General features: G+C 50.9%; 2 protein-coding genes and 5 non-coding genes across 7 annotated transcripts; all 7 read left to right on the top strand.

Annotated features, from left to right (window-relative positions):
- The first annotated feature begins 606 nt into the window (after positions 1 to 606).
- On the top strand, positions 607 to 4,374 carry RPL13A (ribosomal protein L13a). Its single transcript, XM_044256881.1, has 8 exons — positions 607 to 706; positions 2,320 to 2,392; positions 2,778 to 2,843; positions 3,048 to 3,149; positions 3,352 to 3,437; positions 3,615 to 3,674; positions 3,953 to 4,075; positions 4,259 to 4,374. The coding sequence occupies exons 1-8, from the start codon at positions 692 to 694 to the stop codon at positions 4,343 to 4,345; spliced, it is 612 nt and encodes a 203-aa protein (XP_044112816.1). The 5' UTR covers positions 607 to 691; the 3' UTR covers positions 4,346 to 4,374.
- Positions 2,439 to 2,522, top strand: LOC122914858. Its single transcript, XR_006385924.1, has one exon. It is a non-coding gene; the product is annotated as a small nucleolar RNA Z195/SNORD33/SNORD32 family (small nucleolar RNA).
- Positions 3,189 to 3,273, top strand: LOC122914857. Its single transcript, XR_006385923.1, has one exon. It is a non-coding gene; the product is annotated as a small nucleolar RNA Z195/SNORD33/SNORD32 family (small nucleolar RNA).
- Positions 3,475 to 3,545, top strand: LOC122914861. Its single transcript, XR_006385926.1, has one exon. It is a non-coding gene; the product is annotated as a small nucleolar RNA SNORD34 (small nucleolar RNA).
- Positions 3,733 to 3,819, top strand: LOC122914864. Its single transcript, XR_006385928.1, has one exon. It is a non-coding gene; the product is annotated as a small nucleolar RNA SNORD35 (small nucleolar RNA).
- Positions 4,375 to 12,784: 8,410 nt separating the features above from the next.
- On the top strand, positions 12,785 to 15,047 carry RPS11 (ribosomal protein S11). The gene is made up of 5 exons (XM_044256880.1): positions 12,785 to 12,891; positions 13,605 to 13,736; positions 13,926 to 14,001; positions 14,314 to 14,443; positions 14,862 to 15,047. The coding sequence occupies exons 1-5, from the start codon at positions 12,877 to 12,879 to the stop codon at positions 14,983 to 14,985; spliced, it is 477 nt and encodes a 158-aa protein (XP_044112815.1). The 5' UTR covers positions 12,785 to 12,876; the 3' UTR covers positions 14,986 to 15,047.
- Positions 14,124 to 14,205, top strand: LOC122914865. The gene has a single exon (XR_006385929.1). It is a non-coding gene; the product is annotated as a small nucleolar RNA SNORD35 (small nucleolar RNA).
- Positions 15,048 to 16,083: the final 1,036 nt, after the last annotated feature.

Genomic DNA, 16,083 nt, shown 5'->3' with positions numbered 1-16,083 from the left:
CCTGGGACTGTGAGAGGTCAGATCTGAGAAGGTAGGGCTGGAGGGGGGGCCATCCGAGGCAAGGGGTACAGTCGAAGAGAAGACCCAGCAGTCATCTGGAAGTCACTCCCTCGCACACTCTTAGATCTCATAGGGAAACCTACTTCCACCTGTTTTACAGATGGGGATACTGAGCCCCACACAGGGCCGGGGTTCGCCCAGGTCAGGAGGAGGCAGAGCAGGCACCAGAATCCAAACGTTTAAGCCCAGATTGAGCGCTGAAGGGAGAGCCCACTTGCCCCCTGCGGGCCACCACGAGCCCTGCAGCCTGCTGTCGCTTTAGCGAGTGACGGCGCATCCCTCCACCGCAGACACCCCGGCAATCCCCGAGAGATTAGCAGCCCCTCAAAAATATGGCGGCCAAGGCGGGCCAGCCCCGCCTCAGTAGAGCCGCTTCCTACCCCACGTGATCTCTCGCCCGGCACACCAATGGACACCTAAGAGCCGACGAGAAGGATTGAACCCGGATTGGACAGTTAAAAGACGACCCGCCTTCTAGCGGGGCCCCTCAGCGCACGCGCGAGACACTTGGGCCAATGAGAAGACGGAAAGCTGCCCGTACAGCCCCTGCGGCGTCACTTCCTCCGCCCCTGTTTCAAGGGATAAGAAACCCTGCACCGAACCTTCCTCCTTTCCCAGGCGGCTGCCGAAGATGGCGGAGGGGCAGGTGCGGGCTCCGCGCGGGCCGGGGAGGCGTGGGGTGGGGTGGGTTCCAGGCCGGAGCAAGGTTGGGCCCTCTTTTCCCTCGTAGGTGCGTTCTGAAACCTAAACTCGATAATTGAGCGAAAAGCGAGGCTTTCAGCCTAAAAGAAGTCTGTAGCAGTGGAATAATAGGAAAATACCGCGACGGTTTACTTGACCCGGAGCTGACTAAAACGCGGCATCATTTCTTCTTCGGGCGACTGTGGGGGTTCCCAAGACGAGGAGAGTTACTTTAAAATTAGGCCTCGTTTGCCTTTTTCTTAGCCAGGCCTTGGCTGAATCGGGCCCGTGTGTCCCCAGCAGCGAGGAAGCGCGCGGGAAGCGCCTGGGCGGCCTTGAGGTGATAAAGTAGATCGAGTATCGGCCAAAATGGAGGCCGCTCCCGCTCTGCCCCAGGCCCGCGTCACTTCACCCTCGTGTGAGTGCTGGTCCGTGCCCTGCAGCTCTGGTCGCTGTGGTGGGAGATCTTACCCGGTGGTTTCCGAGTTCCTGCCTACAGGACGACCAGGAACGCGTTGCTAGTCTTCCCTTGTTCGTTGGGGCTGACGGATGCTTTAAAGGCGAGGGAGCTGATAAAAGGCTGCACTGCCCGTAATTACCTGGGGGCCCTCGAGGGACGCAGCAGTAGCTTGGCTCTGAGTTCCTGGACTCCTCGTATGATTTCTTCCATGCAGGGGAGGGGATGGCTGGGGAAAAGGGTGTCCGTGGGAATTGGGTGTAATGAGTCCCAGCGGTAGAGGAAGGAAGAGGCACGACAGTGGAGTCGGGAAGGTGGTAGAGTTCTCGGAACACGTGTTCTGTGCCCTCACTGAGTACCTGGTACAGTTGGCTTTGTGTTTGGTGTCATTCGGTTGACTTAGCAGAATGTTCCTGAGGCAGATACTGTTCTCCTCATCTTCCAGGTGAGGAGGCTGGAGATTTTTAGCCAAAGTCACATTGTCAGGAATTCTGGCTTTAGATTCTGTACCCTTCTGCTTCCAACAATCACAAGTGTTTAACAAGCGCTGGGTAAGAGTGGGGACGTGACTCGTGAAGAAACTAAGGATTTGGTTTTGAGCAGTTCGTCAGGGATCCAGAGCTGAATACGGCGTAAGGTAGAGGAGATGCTCCGGGCTATTCTGCAGGGCCTCGCCTATGCTGAACCTGTTCCTTTACTGATCGTTCTGTGCTGGAAACTAATACTCTTGAGAGAATTAGCCTGTTGGGATTCCACAACTTGGATCAGGGATTACACATTCTAGCTGGGTCGAAGGACAGAGTGTTGCCAACCTTTGTTCAAATTCCAGCACATCCTCTCCCCCTTGAATATAATTGGGGCTTAGGAATTCCGGCCCTTCAGGCAGCTGAGATGTGCGGAAAGGCCCTTGTTTTATTCCATTTACTGAAATTGTGAGTCAGCCATTTGCTTTCTTGGCCATATCTGTACAGTGGACCTTGAGTCCTAGTTTCCAGGGCTGTTCATGGGTAAGAGGTACATTGGGGGAATGGTGAAAGAAACAAGTAAAAAGCCATGCTTGGTTTGGGTTGGGGAGTCAAACCTGAGGTTGCATCTAAGCAGTTTCACTTTATTTCCACCAGGTCCTGGTGCTCGATGGCCGAGGCCATCTCCTGGGCCGCCTGGCGGCCATCGTGGCTAAACAGGTGCTTCTGGGTAAGTCTGCTCTGTCCTCAGCTCCCCTGGTTATGAGTCCCAACCAGCGGTCAGTGATGAGCAACAATCACCATCTTTCGTTTGAGTCTCACGACTGTGAGATCAACCCCATGCACCGCTCTGAGACCCGGCAGCTACCCCATCTCCTGGGATCTGGGGCTCTGAGATGGAAAATTAATTTCCATCACGCTGTTAATTTAAGCACAAATCGAGCTCTGCTGGGGTCTTGGGTTTCTTGTGCATGTGGTCAGCTCCACACGGGCAGAACCCTGTTTCTGGTTCACAGCAGTAGCTGGGCAGATGGATGGTGGCCAGTTTGTAGGTAGAGCCCTTGGGTGGCTTCCTAGTCTTTGTCCTTATTTGCCTCACTTTCCTTTTCCTCTAGGCCGGAAGGTTGTAGTTGTGCGCTGTGAGGGCATCAACATTTCTGGCAATTTCTACAGAAACAAGTGTAAGTTAAGTTATGTCCTGGGAGAATGGCTGGAGAGGGTGGACCTGGGAGATTCTTGGCCTTCATTGGCTCCAAAAGTGAGCCCACTAGTGGTGGGAAGTGCTCATTTGCGTTCCCTAACAGGCCCTTGGGATTATGGATGTGTGTGTTGAAGAAGTTAGCATGTGGCTGGGGGCTGAGGCCTCGCACGCTCTCTCTCCCCAGTGAAGTACCTGGCCTTCCTCCGCAAGCGCATGAACACCAACCCATCCCGCGGCCCCTACCACTTCCGAGCACCCAGCCGCATCTTCTGGCGGACCGTGCGAGGTGAGCTGGGCCTGAGGACTGCAGGGGTCGGTGGGATGAGTGGCCAGTGATGAGGACTTCTCCCACCTGTGTTCGAGTTCCCAGACCATGAGATGACTCCACATGCACTACCATCTGAGGCCATCCCTCTACCTGTTTGGGGGGGTGAGGTGGGGTCCTTGTGAGCCCCGCAGAGCAAGCCTGCTGTGCCTCCCACCAACAGGCATGCTGCCGCACAAGACCAAGCGAGGCCAGGCTGCCCTGGACCGCCTCAAGGTGTTTGATGGGATCCCGCCACCCTACGACAAGGTGAGCTCGACGGCTGGCTGCGCAGCATTCGTGTGTCTGGCGTCCGTGATGTTGCAGTTGTACCTACATTGTTTGACCCTCATGAGAACAGCCCTGGCTGAGACGCTGCTCCAGCCAGCCTTCTGCCTTGCCTGTCCCTTACTCCAGGGCTCTTAAGCCCCTCTCCTTCTCCAACAGAAAAAGCGGATGGTGGTTCCTGCTGCCCTCAAGGTGGTGCGCCTGAAACCTACACGGAAGGTGAGTTCCAGGTTTCACCACGTTGTCTTGCTAGGGGGCAGCCTTGAGGCCCGGGACTGGCAGATGATGGCTCTTTCTCACGATGGTCTGCGGATGCTACTGTGGGCGATGCCGATAATGCCTATGGCTCAGCTGATGCCAGCAGGGGCACTGTCTCCGTGGGTGGGTGTGTCTCTGCTGGGGAAAGTTGGGTCCTATAGGACAGCTTGTCTGCTCCCTCTCCCATAGCCGCCCTGGCCCCCCTTGCTCAGGACTTCTTTCTTCTCCCTCCCCCATAGTTTGCTTACCTGGGGCGCTTGGCTCATGAGGTTGGCTGGAAGTACCAGGCAGTAACAGCCACCCTGGAGGAGAAGAGAAAGGAAAAGGCCAAGATGCATTATCGGAAGAAGAAGCAGCTCATGGTAAGGATGGGCCAGAACCTGAGGACACCACACTCCTGGGCAGGGCCTTGTGGGTGAACTCTCTCTGGACACAGTGGTCTTTGGTCCAAGGGGCCTCTGCTTGAGGCCCAGCTTGGGGCAGAGAGTACAAGTGGGTTCCCGGGCAGCAGCAATTGACCACCATCTGTCCTTTTCACCCCACAGAGGCTACGGAAACAGGCCGAAAAGAATGTGGAGAAGAAAATTGACAAATACACAGAAGTTCTCAAGACCCATGGACTCCTGGTCTGAGCCCAATAAAATTGACTGTTTGTTCCTCATGCTTGGCCTGGCCTGCCCTTCCTCCATCGCCGCCCTAGGATATGGGGAGCTCCCCGGGGCTGCTGTCCTCAAGCCACAGGCAGCCTGGGACTTAGAATGCTGGGAACACAGAAAGGGTTTTAGTCCTTGCTGTTAAGAGGGTGGAGGAAAAAAAAAAACTCTTTAAGAGTTTTGAGGCATAATTGCCTGTGACCTACTCCTTCCTGACAGTTCAATGAAATTGATAGTTGGAACAACTATTTCAGTGTTGAGATCGGAAAATGATTGGAGGGGAGCCCTGCATTGTGAATGTGGGTGTGTTTGAACTTGCCGCAGGCTTGGGTGCTAATACTCTGCAGCTGTTAGGGTGTGAGGGCGCTGGGGCCAAGCCTAGGGTTGTACAGCGGTGGTTCCAGACGCGTAGCCTGGGAAGTACAGTCAAGGGCTCACAGGCACTGCCCTTGTGCTTTCCCTGTATTTTGTGATCCAAAACTAATAAATTATTTTTAAAGAAATTTGGCGTCTTTGCTGTGTGTGTCTGCTATGGAGGCAGGCCTTTGGCAACAAGCAAAGGGAGCCCTGCTCGGGTCACTTTCTGCAGTGGTTGGATTATAACCTGTCTGTGGAGGAGTTTTTATCTACCACACAAGGAATTTTCTTCAGAATCCTGTATAGGTTTCTCAGAACCATCATGGCCTGAGGTTGCCCAGTGGACCTTAACTCTCACTAACTCAGCTGCAAAGTATGGAATTGTCATCTTAAAACCAGTCCCATCCTTGAAGGGTAGGTGGGCTGTTCTGGTCTTGTGCCACATCCAGTGGTCTGGGCATTGTGTGAAGAAACAGGGAGGTGAGTAGCATTAGGCAGTGGGGATGGGAATGTGAAATCTAATGCTTCAGAAGAGGAAAGCTAGACTTGAGAGACATGGTGGAGGGGGAGACAGAATCAAGCAGGCTCCATTCCCAGCACGGAACCCAAGGCAGGGCTCCGTCCACCCTGGGATGACCTAAGCCGAAACGGAGTCCAAAGCTGAAAAGTGACCCTGAAACTAGACTTTGATCTGGAAGAGTAAAGGGAGCATTGAGTAGGTACCAAGCTCTCTGCCATCACCTGTTTTATACTGACCTTGTAGATTAGTAGGCAGTAATAAATCTCTTTTTCGACTTTATTTGACAGCAACAGAGGGAACAGAAGCAGGGGTAAGCTGGAGGGGAAGAAACAGGCTCCCTGCCAAGCAGGGAACCAGAGGCCGGACTCAATTCCAGGGCAGACACTTCACCCCACCCCCACCCCAGGCACCTCCCACTTGGAAGTTTATAATTTAGAATTTCAATATTCAAATGCCTAACAACACAGAAACTAGATGAATGTAATACTCATTTTACTATAATGGATTTTTTTTTTAAGATTTTATTTATTTGACAGATCACAAGTAGGCAGAGGCTTTAACCCACTGAGCCACCCAGGTGCCCCAGGGCATTTTTCTTAAATGATTTTATTTATTTGACAGAGATTACAAGTAGGCAGAGAGGCAGGCAGAGAGAGAGGAGGAAGCATGCTCCCTGCTGAGCAGAGAGCCCAATGTGGGGCTCGATCCCAGGACTCTGAGATCATGACCTGGGCCGAAGGCAGAGGCTTACCCCACTGAGCCACCCAGGCTCCCCAGGTCATTTTACTTTTAATTTAGGGGGCAGATGACAACTCACATATCTGTCACGATTAGTCTTCCCAAAATGCCCAAGATGCCACAGCGACTTCTGTTTTCTCAGAATCATTTAATAAATGGGTGCTGTGTTTACCCGTCCTGGGGCTCCCCCTCACCACAGGAGCTTCCTCCAGAAGTGGCCAAAATCAAGTATTAAGTTTAGCAAAACTGCTTGTTAAAGCAGCACTAATATAGTCTCCCGAAAACATGATCCCTTGAAAAGATAAATTTGGCTGTACAAACGTAAAAACTTTCCACTTCAAAAACAAGCCACGGACTGGGAGGAAATATTTGCCAACCCCACCCCTTTTGAAGAACTTGTTTCCTGGATATATTAAAAAACAAAACAGGGGTGCCTGGGTGGCTCAGTGGGTTAAAGCCTCTGCCTTCGGCTCGGGTCATGATCCCAGTGTCCTGGGATCAAGCCCCTCATCGGGGGTCTCTGCTCGGCAGGGAGCCTGCTTCCTCATTTCTCTCTACCTGCCTCTCTGCCTGCTTATGATCTCTGTCAAATAAATAAATAAAATCTTAAAAAACAAAAACAAAAAATGGGCACCTAGGTGGCTCAGTGGGTTAAGCCTCTGCCTTCAGGTCATGATCTCAGGGTCCTGGGATCAAGCCCCACATGGGGCTCTCTGCTCAGCAGGGAGCCTGCTTCCACCTCTCTCTGCCTGCCTCTCTGCGTACTTGTGATCTCTCTGTCAAATAAATAAATAAAATCTTAAACACACACACACAGAAAAACGGGCACCTGGGTGGTTCAGTAGTTAAACATATGCCTTTGGCTCAGGTCATGATACTGGAATCCCAGGATGGAGCACCTCATCAGGCTCTATGCTCAGTGGGGAGTCTGCTTCTCCCTCTGCTCCTGCCCCCATTTGTGTTCTCCCTCTCTTTCAAATTCAAAACAAAACAAAACAAAAAACAAAAACCTCCAGACACTGTAATAAGGAAAACCAACTACAAATTGGGGAAGAATTTGAAGAAATATTTCACCAAAGATACACAAATGGCCCATAAGCACTTTAGAAGGTGCTCAACATTGTTCATCATCAGCCGGTCAAATGGGATCTCGGCCAACCCCTTAATCCTTCGGGGGCAGACACCGAGGCTCAGAACCTCCCGGTCAGCCGCAGGAACATTTTCCAAGCTCTGTCTCGCGCCCCGCCCAGTGGGCGGGCCTAGCCCATCTCCAACTCCTCCCCTAGGAGCTCTAGCACACCTTCCCATCCTGGTCCATAGCAGGGCCCAAGGGAGGGTCTTAACCTTGATAAGCATTGGGCGCACATGGCAACGTGAGCTTCCCCAGGTCAACCAGCATTTGCATTTCGGTCATGAAACCCTGGTTCAGTACGTCTGAAATCCCGCAGAGGCCAGAAACACTCCGTCAAGTGGTCATCCCTGGAGCTGGCTGGAGTTCATTATTGGGCGTCAAGGCCGTCTGACCCTGCGGGGCAGAAAGTCGATGTGGTAGGTTGTAACCAGCCTCAAAATGATAACAAACCTGAATAGAAACAGAAAGGAGAAAAATCAGTATATTGCAGGAAGGAAAGGAGAAAGTTGAGTTAGAAAGCAAGAGGAAGGAGGCAACTGGCTTGTTCAGCTGGGAAAGCATACAGCTCCTGATCTCAGGGTCATGAGTTCAAGCCCCATGTTGGGTGTAGAGATTACTTAAATAAGTAAACTTAATAAAAAGAAGAGAGAGAAACAGGTGTTTGGTCACGATGCAACCATATTTCCTACTGTGGGTTGTGGTCATTAAAAGCTGTGGGCCAAAATATCTCCAAACTGCCCCCATATCCCCCTTCACTGTGAAGCAATATATATTTTTTTGCTTTCCCTTATCATCAAAATCTCACCAGCCATTCTGAGCCATTTGCAAAATACCGAGCATTTTAAAAACTAGAGAGGAAATCACACCTAATCTCACCACCTGGAGATGCAAACCACCGGGGCAAAGTCATGCATTTCCTTCCAGGCTTTTTTCTAAGTCACTTTTGTTAGCTTAGCACACGCTGCAAATAACAGCTATAGGCCCTGCCTTTTTTTTTTTTTTTTTTAATGTGGTTTACTCTGAAACTTTATGGCTCCACTTTTTTTTTTTAATATTTTATTTATTTATTTGACAGAGAGATATCACGAGTAGACAGAGAGGCAGGCAGAGAGAGAGAGAGAGAGGGAAGCAGGCTCCCCGCTGAGCAGAGAGCCCGATGCGGGGCTCGATTCCAGGTCCCTGAGATCATGACCTGAGCTGAAGGCAGAGGCCCAAACCCCTGAGCCACCCAGGCACCCCAGCCCTGCCTTTTTTATTTTTTTTTAAACTAAATATCATAAATCCTTATCAAGTCATTCAAAAACTCCAGAAATTACTTATGTCTTCAAAAAATAGAGCTACTGGATGCCTGGGTGGCTCAGTGGGTTAAGGCCGCTGCCTTCTGCTCAGGTCATGAGCCCAGCGTCCTGGGATCGAGCCCCACATCGGGCTTCCTGCTCAGCAGGGAGCCTGCTTTCTTCTCTTTCTCTGCCTGCCTCTCTGCCTACTTGTGATCTCTGCCTGTCAAATAAGTAAATAAAATCTTAATTTAAAAAAAAAATAATAAAGCTACTACAAGGTCGGGGGTGGGGGAGACATAGAAGGTTTTAAAACAGAAAAATGAAAAGTCGGGGTGCCCGGATGGCTCAGTGGGTTAAAGTGTCTGCCTTTGGCTCAGGTCATGATCCCAGGGTCCTGGGATGCAGCCCCACATTGGGCTCTCTGCTCCGCAGGGAGCCTGCTTCCTCTCTCTCTGCCTGCCTCTCTGCCTACCTGTGATCTCTGTCTGTCAAAAAAAAAAAAAAAAACCTAAAAAAAAAACAAAAATGAAAAGTCCTTCCCTCTGAATGGTACCCCCAAAGGGACTGAAGCAATTACAGTTAAAAATGTTTCATTCAGGGGCACCTGGGTGGCTCAGTGGGTTAAGCTTCTGCCTTCAGTTTAGGTCATGATCTCAGGGTCCTGGAATCGAGCCTCGAGTGAGGCTCTCTGCTTAGCGGGAAGCCTGCTTCTCCCCCTCTTTCTGCCTGCCTCTCTGCCTACTTGTGATCTCTCTGTCAAATAAATAAAAATAAATAAATAAAATCTTTTTTAAAAATGTTTCATTCAGGGGAGGCTGGCAGACTCAGTCACCAGAGCAAGAGAGACTCTTGATCTTGGGGTTGTGGGTTCGAGCCCCACAGTTGGTATAGAGAATACTGACACAATAATACAATGTTTCAGAATTCACAAGCTTAAAAGAAAAAATTTTTTTTCACAAAACTATTAAGTGTGAAAGAAATTTAAGCAATTCAACTTTCGAATTATTTTTGTAAGTTAGTAGCATTTACATCTTCGAAGTTAGTACAACTTAAAAGACACCATATACATATGAACAGTCTACTCTATAGCTACATTGTCCAAGAGAACTTTCTGTGTTGATAAAAATGTTTTGAATCAGGGTGCCTGGGTGACTCAATCAGTTAAATGTCTGCCTTCAGCTCAGGTCATGATCCTGGGGTTCTGGGACGGAGCCCTGTCTTGGGCTCCCTGCTCAGCAGTCAGCCTGCTTCTCCCTCTCCCTGTGCTCCTCCCCCTGCTCAGGTTTCTCTCTCTCTCTCTCTCTCTCTTTCTCTCTCAAATAAATAAAATCTTTAAAAAAAAAAATGCTCTGAATGTTTTCTAATATGGAAGCCACATCTGGCTTCTGGGCACTTGACCTTTGAATAAGGTGACTGAAGAACTGAGTTTTAAATGGTATTCAATTTAAATTTAATCTGTATCTCTTAAAGAATGAAAAGCCAGTGGTTGGAAGTGCCAGGGCTCAAAGCCAGGGTTTCATAGTGCAAAGCATGGGCTCTCTCACTGAGCTACACCCTGTCACTCAATTTAAATAACCACATATAGGGTCCCATGGGTGGCTCAGTGGTTGAAGCCTCTGCCTTAAGCTCAGTTCATGATCTCAGGGTCCTGGAATCGAGCCCCGCCTTGGGCTCTTTCCTCCGCAGGGAGCCTGCTTCCCACTCTCTCACTCTGCCTACTTGTGATCTCTCTCTCTGTCAAATAAAATATTTTTAAAAATCACATATAACTATTAGTTAAGTTACTGAACAATGCAGTGTTTGAAATCTATAAAGTCTGCAGTTATATCACATAAGGAGATTTAAAAGAAAAGGCAGTCATCCCACAGACTATCAATAAATATTAAAAATAGATGGGCCATAGTATGCATTCTGTTCTGCAATTTACTTTGTCCATGTACAAATTCAACCCAAGGTAAAACAGCCTGAAGACCCATTGGAAGCTAACAGGATGACAGTGGTTGTGTTTGGAGAGGGAAACTAGGCATCGGTGTCTGGGGAGAAGAGTGGGAGAAAGATTCATTCATTTTTGTAATTTTTGAATTTTGCACCGTGGGCATGAAATACCTATTCAAAACCAGCTGCACATTTAAAACAATGAAATACGGCTTGGCAATCTTTTCATTTCCTGATCGATCGAGCTCCCTCCCCTTTATTAACTGCCTGCAGAGTATCCCATGGTGGAGACATGCCTTGATTTATAGAGCTGCCTATAAGGGTGGGCGTTTTGGCAAATCCCAATCCAAACTTCATTCATTTGATGATTTAGTCAACAAGTATGAATCGAGCACTGAACCACATGACAGCTGCCAGAAAGCCCTGGAGAGCAAAGCAGGTAAAAATTCCTGCCTTCCTTCTAGTGGAGAAAGGGAAACGGGATAAATGTAAAATCCAGCCTGCTAGCAGAGCTATGGACACCGCACACTCTTTTAAAATATTTCATGTATTTATTTGAGAGAGAGCACGGGGTGGGTGGGGGAGCGTCGGTGAACCGAGTGGAAGAGTGGAAGGCAGACGCTCAACTGACTGAGCCACCAATCGCCCCAGAAATCTCACCCTCTTCATAGTGGGTCACCAGTGTGGAATCTGGGGGGAGGGGCGGGTTGGTTTCCTCGGGAACCTGCCTGAGAGGTGAGGCGCTGAACAAAGAGTTCAGTTGAAGGGGTGCCTGGGTGGCTCAGTCAGTTGAGCTGCTACCTTCAGCTCAGGTCATGATCCTGGGGTCCTCGAATCGAGTCCAAATGGGCTCCCTGCTCAGTGGGGAGCCTGCATTTCCCTCTCCCTCTGCCTGCCACTCTGTCTACCTGTGCTTTCTCTCTATCCATCTGTCAAATAAATAAATAAATAAATAAATCTTTTAAAAAAAAAAAGATTTTATTTATTTATTTGACAGGCAGAGATCACAAGTAGGCAGAGAGGCAGGCAGAGAGAGGAAGAGAAGCAGGCCTCCTGCTGAGCAGACAGCTCGATGCGGGGCTCGATCCCAGGACCCTGGGACCATGACCCGAGCTGAAGGTAGCAGCTCAACTGACTGAGCCACCCAGGCGCCCCTAAATAAATAAAATCTTAAAAAAAAAAAAAAATTATTCAGTTGAAGAAACAGCAAGTTGAAAAGTCCCAAGGCCCAGATGGATCTACAAGTTTTAGAAGCAGCAAGGAAGGGACGCCTGTGTGGCGCAGTTGGTTGGACGACTGCCTCCGGCTCAGGGCGTGATCCTGGAGTCTCGGGATCGAGTCCCACATCAGGCTCCCAGCTCCATGGGGAGTCTGCTTCGCTCTCTGACCTTCTCCTCGCTCATTCTCTCTCTCACTGTCTCTCTCTCAAATAAATAAAATAAAATCTAAAAAAAAAAAAAAATCTACTGCTGTAGATTTAAAAAAAAAAAAAAAAAAAAAAAAAGCAGCAAGGAAGGAGGAGAGGAGAAGCGTTCTGCAGTTAAGAAAAAAAATGGAAGCGCCTCATCACTAAATGTGGCCTGTGCACCAGTGCCTCATGCTACAGGATAAGTACACAAATTGAGACGAGCTTTCAGACCCTGGGAGAGCAATTTTTTGTCAGCCGAATCGAAAAGAATAAAAAATATTAAAACCTGTGCTTCGTTAAGACTTTGCTTTCTAACAAGTGACAAAATAACAAATTTGTATCCAGTTATAGACCTGCACCGCCCAATGATATAGATGTTAGTTAGCTCCATGTAGCTGTGTAAATTTAAGTTAAATATGAAACTAAGTTAAAAATTCAGGTCCTCAGTCTCATACACATTTGAAATGAAAGCAGCCACCGTGTTGGATAGTCCGGATAATAGAACATTTTCATCACTGCGGAATGTTCAAATGGACAGTGCTGTTACAGACAGAAAATCAGCACGGGGGTGTTTGTTTTGTTTTTCACTAAACCACCACGGTCTGGGGATGAAACAGGGTATAAAGCACAACTTCATTACTCGGGGGAAAAAAACTCATGGTCCATGCCCGCCCCTCACAAAAATGGCAGCGCCGTCGGCTCATGCTCTTCAGACCGCCGACCGCCCCGCAAAAAGATGGCCGCCACCGCATCCTGTTTGAATTCTGCAGGCGCACAGCCACGCGGTTTCCATACTCCACGTGATCTTAGCCCCGTCGAAACATGCCCGCCTCCCTATAACTCTCGCGATAACGTTAGGGGGCTAGAAGCTGGCCTCGCCTTGCCAACGTGAACTAGCAGGACCAGCGCATTCCTGGCGTGAATTTGGCGAGAGCGCTTCCGCCGCTTTCCTACCCCCAGCCTTTCATACTGTGGGGCGTCCGTGCTGGCTTTGGGCCGCCCGTCAATCACAGTCGCGCCCGAAGCCCCGCCCCAAACCGTGTTCCCGCCCCCTTTCGTCACTTCCTCCTTTGCCCCTGTGCAGTCGATAAGGAAACCCGGACGTCTTTCCGGCTTTCCTTTTTTGAGGCGGCCGGGAAGATGGCGGACATTCAGGTGCGGGCTCGGGGCTGGCACGGATGCTGCGGGGCCCACCCTCGGCCTCAGGGGCGCGTCCCGGAGAGAAAGACCCTGCGCCCCAGTTTGAGGACTGATACCAGGCGACCTCGATTTCCCAGGCTTTACCTCGGGGGCACGTGTCTTTGAATTAATCTAGATAAGCGCCTCCTAAGTCCCGGGGGCTCCCCGCGTGGGGTTTAGTGGCGGCTCAGGCCTTTTTGGAGTTATCTTCTTAAAACTCACGGTTTACTGGGTGGTTTTTTCCGGAGGCCTTGGCCGTCGGGTTAATCCTGTGAGAACTGAGCCCTAAGGGCTAATCCAGGAAGCCCATGGTTTTGGTATTTATTTCTGAAATCGCATGTATTATATACGGAGAGAATCCTGGGTGGGTGTCCTTGTGGCTTGGAGAGTAGTTGCTGAAAGATGTTCACGTTGTTAAAGGAATGATTTTGTGCGCCTGGGTTTTAAGAAATGAGTGCTGCAGGTGACGGGAGGTGTTTTAGAGCATAAATGCTGAAGTAAACGCTGGTTCAGAGTTGAATCTCAACTCAAGAGACTCGGGGTGAGTGTTTTCAGTGGTAGTGATCGAGGCTTGGGAGTCTGTCGTTTGGGGAGTAAATGCTAGGAAGGATGGGTTCTGGGGTTTCTGGGAGGGCTTCCAGGCCGAGTTGCAGTCTCCAGGCTCACCAGCTGCCTCCTTGTCCATCTAGACTGAGCGTGCCTACCAAAAGCAGCCAACCATCTTTCAAAATAAGAAGAGGGTCCTGCTCGGAGAAACTGGCAAGGAGAAGCTTCCGCGATACTACAAAAACATCGGTCTGGGCTTCAAGACGCCCAAGGAGGTATGGGGGCTACCCTCAGAAGGAAGGAGACCCCTGGGTTCCTGCACGTGTGTGCGCAAACCAGTTACCTTGGCCACAGCTGGGTGGCTGGTCCCGGGGCTGGTGGGAAATGTAGTTCCCGACCCGGGGCCACGTCCCCTGGTTATTTCAGGAAGTGTTTGTTCAAGGCTCGCTTCTTTCCTTATTCAGGCCATTGAGGGCACCTACATTGACAAAAAGTGCCCCTTTACTGGTAATGTCTCCATCCGAGGGCGGATTCTGTCTGGTGAGTGAGGGCACCTGGGTGCTTGGGTTCAGATTTCTGGATCTGAGGGATGACGGGCCCGGGGTTGCTCAGATTCCTGGGTGAGGAGGGGATGGGCGGACTCCTGGTTCCATGGGGGCACTGGCAGATGTCTTTTCAAGATGGTCTTCAGTCACCCACCATGGGCATGTTGAGAAGGCCATTTGGCACAGCCGATGTCAGCAACAGGGCTTGGGATCCTACCTAGGTAGCTCCCAGTTCCCAGCATGCTCTGGGCTGCCCAAAGCCCCCGTTCCTCGTGGGGCTGACCTACAGTCTGTCCCCTCCCCCCAGGTGTGGTGACCAAGATGAAGATGCAGAGGACCATTGTCATCCGCCGAGACTACCTCCACTACATCCGGAAGTACAACCGCTTTGAGAAACGCCACAAGAACATGTCCGTCCACCTGTCACCCTGCTTCAGGTGAACACAGTGGGCCCGCAGGTTCCCAGGCAGAGAGGCGGGCGTGGTGTGCCCCCGAGGCTGAGTGACACAGGACCTGGCTGCTGTGTGGGTACTAAACTGTTGGAGATGGTGTGAGGAGACTGGTGCAGCCAAGCACAGGTCCTCAGGAGCCTCCAGTCTGGGTATAGTGGAGGGGATCGATGGAGGTCTTCTGCCCCGAGACACCTCTGAAAGGTTTGGAGTGTCCTCTGTCCAGTTTTGGGTTTGGTACCTTGGACACAGTTTGTGTTCAATAAATAATGATCGGGGACAGGTGGAACTGGAAACTGGAGCTTGGGTAGGGTGGGGAGTGGGGGGCAAAGCAGAGAGGCCTCGGCCTCCAGTGGCCTGCATGGGACAGGCCAGCCTCTGACACAGCCCCTGCCCACCTCCACAGAGATGTCCAGATCGGCGACATCGTCACAGTGGGCGAGTGCCGGCCCTTGAGCAAGACAGTGCGTTTCAACGTGCTCAAAGTCACAAAGGCTGCTGGCACCAAGAAGCAGTTCCAGAAATTCTGAGACTAGACACCTGTCCACACCCTTGAAGAAAATAAAGTTATTTTCCCAGTCGGGGACCTGGCCTAGGGTATCTGCTCCTTTGCCAGAGGGGTTGTTCCTGGGAGGGGAATGGGGTTGATGGCAAAAAATGGGGTTCTCTCTCATTCTCTGGACCCAAGTATAAAGGAGGGACCGGGAGCCACATCCTTCCTGTCCTCACATCTCTGGGTAAAGATAGGAACCTGTATTAAAACACTGCTCCCCTTTTTGCGTCTCCTTTTGGTCCATGCTACTTCTTGTAAGTAAGCCCTTCTACCTGGCGGTGGGGTGTGCTCCCCACCCCCCAGTCTCTGGGGAGGAAGTGAGTGAGGGCGGAGGGCCCTCTGGACCTGGCTAAGGTTGGGGAAGTGGGGGAGGGGGAGGCAGGGGGGCTGGTGGATGGGCTTGTGGAGTCCTGTGCTACCTGTTCTTGAGCCGCAGGGGTCTTGACTTCAGCCTGGGCTTCTCTGTCTCCCCCCTGACAGTAGAGAAGTGGAGCATGGAGGCCAGGCAGCTCCCCCCTCCAGCCCCAGGCCACGCTGCCCCTTCCTGAGTGAGCACCATGCCCCATTGCAGATGAGCAAACTCATCTGTCGCAACAGGTTCTCCCCTGGGTGAGCAGCTCAGCTCCAGGTCTCACTCAGGTTCTAGAAACTTCCTTTGCCTGAAAGTCCAAGGAAACTGGCTTTGAAGGTCCCTCTCCTAGTGAGGCAAGCTGGAGCCAGCCTGGGACCCACCTTAGCAGCACCTGCTTACAGGCTGCTAGACGTGGGTTAGGAAAGGCCCTGGAAGGGAGACTGACCAGGTCAGGGTAGCCTTGGGGGAGGAGAAAAATGGGGACAGGGTCAGGGAAAGAGCCTTCTGACATGGCCAGATGGTGATGCGGAGTGTCAGGAAAATGTGGGAAAGGGAGAGAGGTTGACCCTAACAGTGAAAGGCAGTCTTTTAGGGAAAAAGGGACATTGAGGATCAGTTAGAGACCCGGAAAGGGACTCAGCTGGGTTCTGAGCAAGGTCGGAGACCACAGGTAGTGACAGCCTCAGATTTCAGAACAAGGCCAGACAGACCTTGAGCAGGAAA

This window comes from Neovison vison, chromosome 7, assembly GCF_020171115.1.
Source record: "Neovison vison isolate M4711 chromosome 7, ASM_NN_V1, whole genome shotgun sequence".
Lineage (NCBI taxonomy): Eukaryota > Metazoa > Chordata > Mammalia > Carnivora > Mustelidae > Neogale > Neogale vison.
Note: the sequence above shows the minus strand (reverse complement) of the source record. Positions and strands in the feature narration are given on the sequence as shown.

Coding starts and splice junctions, on each gene's coding strand:
- RPL13A (XM_044256881.1), top strand. Junction 3,150..3,351: donor CTTCTGGCGGACCGTGCGAG/GTGAGCTGGGCC, acceptor TCCCACCAACAG/GCATGCTGCCGCACAAGACC. Junction 4,076..4,258: donor GGAAGAAGAAGCAGCTCATG/GTAAGGATGGGC, acceptor TTCACCCCACAG/AGGCTACGGAAACAGGCCGA.
- RPS11 (XM_044256880.1), top strand. Junction 14,002..14,313: donor CCGAGGGCGGATTCTGTCTG/GTGAGTGAGGGC, acceptor CCCTCCCCCCAG/GTGTGGTGACCAAGATGAAG. Junction 14,444..14,861: donor CACCTGTCACCCTGCTTCAG/GTGAACACAGTG, acceptor CCACCTCCACAG/AGATGTCCAGATCGGCGACA.